Source organism: Alligator sinensis, unplaced genomic scaffold, assembly GCF_000455745.1.
Source record: "Alligator sinensis unplaced genomic scaffold, ASM45574v1 scaffold1302_1, whole genome shotgun sequence".
NCBI lineage: Eukaryota > Metazoa > Chordata > Crocodylia > Alligatoridae > Alligator > Alligator sinensis.
Window position 1 is genome coordinate 20,478 of NW_005842612.1, and position 6,369 is coordinate 26,846.

The following is a 6,369-nucleotide window of genomic DNA, read 5'->3' on the forward strand; positions in this document are numbered from 1 at the left end:
CGAGGCTCCCTCGGGTATCTCGCGAGAGCCGGCAAGTGTGTAGGGGACCGGCCGTCTCGCGAGGTTTCGCTCCCACAGCGTCCAGCTCTCGCTCCGCCTCAGAAGATGTCGTCACTTCCGGCGCAGTGTAGCGGGCCGTTCAAACGGGTTCCGGTTGGCGCCCAGCGGGCGCGGCCATGGCGGCGCGGCGGACGCGCTCGGCCGGGGCGGCCCCGGGGGGTGAGTGGGGCCCGCGGGGGCCTGAGGGGGGTGTCATCTCCGCGCCATGGTGCTGGGAGCGGGGGGAGACGGGGGAAGTAGTTGCGGGGGGGCCCTGGAAGGGCGAGTCTGGGCAGCGGCGGATGTGACTTGGGGCAGTGGGGGGGTTGGGGGTGTCCGGGGGGCGGGGCTTTGGGCAGGTGTTTTGGGGTTGGGGCTCGGGCTGGGGGGCTTCGCAGGTCGGGATCTGAGCCCCCTCCTCCCTTGCCCGCAGGCTCGGCCCCCCCTGCCCCGCGGTGCTGGTCGGAGCGCGGCGCCGGCCCCCCGCCCGCCCAGAGGAAGCCCCTGGTGGAGAGGAAGCGCGTGGGGCGGCCGGTGAGTTCCCCGCCCCGGCTCGGCCCTCCGCTCCGAGACTCCTCTCTGCTGCTTTGGGGGCGCTCGGAGCCCCGGTCCTGCGCGGGCGGGGGGTGGCCGCGTCTGGAGACCGGCCGGGGGGCGCGTTCGGTCCTGCCTTTCGGCCGCTCCCTGAGGCGGGGAGCCTGCGGCACCCTGCCTCGTCGCCGCATCTGACGCTTCCCCGTCCGCAGGTGCCGGCCCGGATGTTGAAGCGCCCCATCGTGCTGAAAAAGATCCAGCCCCGGCGGCAGCAGGTGGGTGGAGGGGGAGGCGGCACGGCCCCGAGCCGCCCACGGGGGTGTCTGCGTCTGTGCGTGTTGCACGTTGGCCGCTGGAGGTGGGGGGGGGGCATCTCCGTTCCCTTTGTGCCGCCCAGCCCGCGTGTCGGGACCCCGTTGCCGCGGCAGTGACACGCTGCGTTCACACCCGCCGCACACGGCATCGGAGGCTCCCCATGCCCTGCCCACGTGGGGCTCCCGATCCTGCTCCCTCTCCCCCTGCACACGCACACGTGTGACACCTACGTGCTTAGAGATGTGCTAACGGGGAACTATGCGCATTAGTTTCACTTGTCCTGAAGCTGAACAACAAGCAGCCTGGTCAGCGAGAGGCCCTGGGTTGAGAGCGGTCCGGGACCACTTCATTTTCAGAGTTGAGGGGGTTCCCAGTTTGGGGGGATGAGGGGACCCCGAAACCCCAGCCAGTGGCTGTTGCTGGGGCTGGGGCAGGGTTGGTCTCTGCCCTCCACAGCCTTCAGGGAATGAGCTTGAGTCCCACCCTGTAAGAGGGCAGGGCCCTTGTATTGTGGGTGGGGGAGTCTGAACATCCCCACGCCCTGGGAGCAGCTCCTCACGCCCACCCCAGACCTGGAAGGACTCACTGGGCTGCAGCGAGTGGAGCTAATGCAGGTGTGGTGAAGGGGGAACCAGCATGGGGAGGGATGAAAGACACTGAAAACAGCCTCAGGGGGCTGCGCCTGGCAGGGAGCAGACTGCTTGGAGCTTAGGGTGACCAGGGGTTCAGGAGCCGCGGCGAGGACCTTCACTACCCCTTCCTCCACCTGCACCCATGGTGGCCATGCCCCTCACGGAGGACCTATTTGAGAGGGTAGCGGTAGATATTGTCGGCTCATTGCCACAGAGTGCCCCCAGGTACCAACTGATTATGGTACTGGTTGACTACGTCACCCGGTAGGCGGAGGCAGTACTCCTGCGGTCGGCAAGCACGGAAGGTAGCAGAAGAGCTCTTGCGCTTCTTCAGCAGGCCTGCCAAAGGAGGTTTTAACAGATCAAGGAAACAATTTTATGGCCTGGGTTTTGAAGGAGGTATGTGAAACTCTAGACTCAACACCTGTGAACTTTTTGGTTTACCGCCCGCGCACAGGCAGCCTTCTCGAGCGGTTTAACGAGCGCGCTAAAAATAGCAGTCGGCAGGGCGCCCAACGGTGGGACGAGCTACCCAGGCCTTTAATATTTGCATACCACGAAGCTCCAGAGAGGTCCACGGGACTTCCCCGCTTTGACCTGCTGTACAGTCATCACCCACAGGGGTGGTTAGACCTGGTTAAGGAGGGATGGGAAGTACAGCAAGGCTCTCTCCACAGTCCTGTGGCCTGTGTCTTGCAGATGAGAGTGAGACTAGAGGGGGCCTGGTCTATGGCCAGGGAAAACCTACGAGGGCCCAGAACAACAGGCGGCCAGATGTATAACCTCAGGGCACGGGAAAAGCAGTTTGAGGAGGGCACCAGGGTGTTAGTTTTGTTGCCGGATGAGACATCTAAATTCCTGGCCTGGTGGCAAGGGCCGTAGGAAATAATCCACGGGGCCGGCCCAGTAGATTACAAGGTATGGCAGCTGGAAGACCCAGCAAATTTATCATACAAATCTATTTTAAAAAATGGGTCTATAAGGAAGCGCTCTTTATTGCCACGGGCTCCGAGCAGCAAGAGTTCAACCCAGACACGTCTGACCTAGGCAGGTCAGAGGCCGTTTGGCTGGGGCAGCCGTTAACTGCGCTCCAGTAGTGACAGCAAAGGTGGGTTGTGCGGTCCTTCTCAAAGGTGCTCGACTTGCCCAGGGAAGACCGCCTTAATTGAGCACCGGACACAAATGCCACCACGGCAGGTGGGCTGAGAAGGATCCTGCAAAAACTACAAGAGTGGTTCGGGCAGACGGTGGCCGATGGGGTCATTAGGTAATTGTGGAGTGAATGGCACAGTCCTATCATCGTGGGCCCCAAAAAGGACCAGACCGTGCGCCGCTGCATTGATTTCCGGAAAGTTAATCACGTGGCCCGCTTCAATGTGTACCCTATGCCCTGCGTGGAAGACCTACCAGAGAAAATGGGGGGCAGCAGTGTTTCATATCCACCCTTGATCTATCCAAAGGGAACTGGCAAATACCAATGAAGAGCGCTCCTGGGAAAAACTGCATTTGCCACCCTTGGGGGTTATACGAATCCATGCGCGTGCCCGTTGGGCTGCGTGGGGCTGCTGCAGTGTTTCAGAGGCCGACGGACAAGGCGTTAGCCCTGCATCAGGACTGTGCAGCAGCTTACGTCCGTGATGTGGTGATTGAGTCACGGTCGTGGGAGGAACATCGAAAGCACCTTAACGCTGTGCTCCAGGAGCTGCAGTCTGCGGGGCTAGCGGCAAATCCAGGGAAATGCGCCCCAAGTCAAAAAGAGACCCAGTACTTGGGATCCTGCATAGGAGGAGGGCGAATCCAGCCACTAACGGACAAGGTTCAAGCCCTACAGGAGTACCCGAGGCCACAGACAAAAAACCCGATGCAGTCCATTTTAGGGCTCGCCACCTCCTGTGGGTGCCGGGCGCCCGGGTTCTCAGACATCCCCGCGCCGTTGTCGGTGCTAACGCAGGATGCGGCCCCAAGCAGGATCAGCTGGACGCCTGAGACGGAGCAGGCATTTCTAAGAGTTACAAAAGCCCTCTGCACCCAGGCGGTGGGGTTACGTGCCAGACTTCACCAGACCGTTGATACTGTGTACAGGCGCCTTCAATGTGGCATTGGGTGAGGTGCTTTCCGAGGCGGGGGAACATCTGGTGGCCTATATTAGTCAGAAGCTACAGCCCCGGGAGCAGGCGTATGCTGCAGATGAGAGAGAGTTTCTTTGTATAACTGCTCATTTTACAGTTCTGACGAGCCTGGGGTGGCCTCCAAGTGTCATCTACTGGCCTTGTGGCAGCAGAGCAAGGGCCCTGAACAGTGGGTCCTTCGCCAAAGCCAGCAGCAGAAGTAGAAGTGGTTAGCTCTGCTGCGTGGTCTGCCCAGAATCTGCCCCAGCAGCATGCACACCCCCACTTCCTGCTGGGAGGCTGGCCTCCCAGTCTGCCCAGCTGGGCACGGAACTGATCCTGCTGGGCCGTGGGGCTCCGGATGCATGAGGACAGCTGTTTTGTTCTTCCCTTCCAGGTGGCTGAAGCAGCTGCTGCCCCACGGCGCAGTCCCCGGGTGAGTGCTCGCCGGCTCTTTGAAACACCAGGCTGGGGCCGAGCAGGGTGAAGGGGAGGCTGCGTGCCCCAGCTCCCCTTTTGCAAAATGGGGGGGTGGGGCACTTTGAAGGGCGGCCGGGAGGGTGAGAGGGGGGCAAGGCCCACAGGCCAGGTGGCTAGAGATGAGAGCCGGACGCCTGGGTGCTCTTCCAGCTCAGAGGGGTGGGTGATTGATGGGGGCTAGCAGCCTGGGCACCTGAGGACTTCCCTGCTCCGGACGGGGAGTGGAGCCTGGGGAATGAGTGCTGGGCGAGCCTGGATCTTTTCCCAGCTCTGGGAGAGGAGTGGGTGCTGGGAGCCCTGGGCACCTGGGTTCTTTCCCAGCTTTGGACAAGAGAGAAGCTTTGCAGTTAGGCCAGGGGGTGCTGGCTGTTGGGAGGCCTGGGTTCTCTCCCTGCTCAGGGGTGAGGGAGTGAGGGCTGGGGGTGCTAGAGCAGGTGGGGGCTGGGAGCCCGGACACCTGTGTTCTCCCCCAGCTCTGGTTGATTCTGAGTACCCCCTGGGGATCAACAGGCCGTGTCAGGGCACCGTCTTGTGGTCAGAAGCCGGGCCCGACCAGCTCAGGAGTCTTTATCACTTATCACACTGCGTGGGGTGGGAGCGGAGGGGTCTCTTCATGGCTGCTCCCACCTACCGGATGCCTGCAGGATCCCTCAGGCTGTGGGGATCGGGTGGGACAGTATCCCCGGGAGCTCCGCAGGTCCCAGCCTCCCCATCTCTCCGCAGATCTCATCCAGCAGTGGCAAGGAGAATGTTCCGGCTGAGGTCAGCAACGTTGTGGGTCCGTCTACCCCAGCAGAGAAGCCCCTGGTTGAGATCAGCAGCAGCACAATCCTGTCTACCCCGGCTGAGAAGCCCCCAGCCCACACCTCTCCCCCCCTGGACGAGCGGGACACCCTGATGGCTCACAAGGTGCGTCGTTCCTACAGCCGCCTGGACGCCACCTTCTCCCCCGGCTCGGGGCTCTTGGACACGTCCACGCCTGACCGGCGCCGCTCCCTCTTTGGTTTCGCCCTGCTGCTGGCCCCCGACGTCTCCTCCGTTCCCACGGCAGCTGCCCCTGTCCCCGTTGCCCACGATTCCCCTCCCGACGCCCCCAGCAAGGGGCAATTGGACACGGACCTGCCCGGCATTGCCCTGGTCAAGGAGAAGCGCAAGAAGAAGAAGGTGGTGCAGATCGATGTGAGTATGACACCAAGTGCAGGGGGGGCCGATGTGACTCCCCTGCCTCCAGAGCCTCCCAAGAGCAGCTCTTTTTACCCCCTCCCAGGCTCAAAGCAGGGGGATGGGGTGCGTTATGGGGGCAAGGACTGTTCACACTCTTCCCCTTCTTGGCAGGTATCGGAGCTGGACAAGTGGGCAGCACAGATGAACGCTCAGTTTGAAGAGGCCGAGAAATTCGACCTGACCGTGGAGTGACCTCGACTTCCCCCAGCCTCCCCCGCAAACCTACCCCAGTTGTAAATAGTTGTGCTGGCCCCCCAGCCCCCGTAGGCTGGGCTTTATAGCAGCCTCATTAAAGGCTTTGGTTTGTTCCCGTGGCAGTTTCTGTTCAGCTCCGGCTGCATTTGGGGGACAGAGCCAGGAACCTGTGGCTCCCAGGCCCCCCGGCAAAATCTCTGGAGAAGGGGCTTGAAAGGCCCAGAATTGGCGGCTGCTTCTCGTTTCTATTCTGGAAGTGACGGGTCCTGGCCGGAGCCTGACAGCCAGGGGCGCCTCAGAGACTTGCTGTCACTGCGGGGCAGGGATCTGTGTGGCTGCCTCAGAGGGGGTTAGGATCTCCGGCAGGATCCAGCCAAGCCCAGGTAGGTAGCAGCTCGCTGCCAGACACCCCCAGTGCAGCCCAGAGGTCTCGTGTCTGGTTGGCGGACTCCCAGAGATGCTCCGACGAGGCATCTTGCAGTGTTGCCTCAAGGAACCTCTGCGGGAAGCTCCCTACACCCTCGCGGCCGGACAGCAGGAGGCACAGAGGGGATTCGCATTCTCCATCAGGCCTGACTGAAGAGACTTGCCTCTCTTGGCTGTGAGCTCCCCTGGGTGCCTGGCAGACAGCGGCTACGAAGGAATCCCTTTGTATTCAAATGCCTTCATTTGCTTTGCAACTAGGCTTGCCTTGCCTGTCTCTAGATGTGTTAGTCCCCAAGGTGCGCGCTCTGTCCAGTGTTCAATCTAAAAGGCCAGGCAAAGGGCCTGAGCCGAGTGAGCAGGGAGCTGTTGGTCAGTGAGTCTCCTATGGGGATCTCCCAGGCTTCTGGGCTGGACTA

General features: G+C 61.9%; 2 protein-coding genes across 2 annotated transcripts in view; one reads left to right on the forward strand and one right to left on the reverse strand.

Moving 5' to 3' along the window:
• The window catches only part of ZFPL1 (zinc finger protein like 1), a 4,047-nt gene extending 3,869 nt beyond the window's left edge, over positions 1-178 (reverse strand). The window contains exon 1 of the mRNA XM_014524433.2: positions 146-178. Within this exon, the coding sequence (XP_014379919.2) occupies positions 146-178 (33 nt within the window). The remainder of the gene's footprint in view (positions 1-145) is intronic.
• On the forward strand, positions 102-5,643 carry CDCA5 (cell division cycle associated 5). Its single transcript, XM_006033157.3, has 6 exons — positions 102-219; positions 473-573; positions 786-848; positions 4,026-4,064; positions 4,832-5,287; positions 5,444-5,643. Exons 1-6 carry the CDS (start codon positions 177-179, stop codon positions 5,522-5,524), a joined length of 783 nt encoding a protein of 260 aa, XP_006033219.2. The 5' UTR covers positions 102-176; the 3' UTR covers positions 5,525-5,643.
• The last annotated feature ends 726 nt before the right edge of the window (positions 5,644-6,369 follow it).

What these genes read in the sequence shown, in the direction of transcription:
- CDCA5 (XM_006033157.3), top strand. Translation starts at nt 177, where the DNA reads ATGGCGGCGCGGCGGACGCGCTCGGCCGGGGCGGCCCCGGGGG. An exon ending in GGAAGCGCGTGGGGCGGCCG is followed by an intron (nt 574 to 785) that starts GTGAGTTCCCCG and finishes CCCCGTCCGCAG; the next exon opens with GTGCCGGCCCGGATGTTGAA. An exon ending in AGAAGGTGGTGCAGATCGAT is followed by an intron (nt 5,288 to 5,443) that starts GTGAGTATGACA and finishes CCTTCTTGGCAG; the next exon opens with GTATCGGAGCTGGACAAGTG.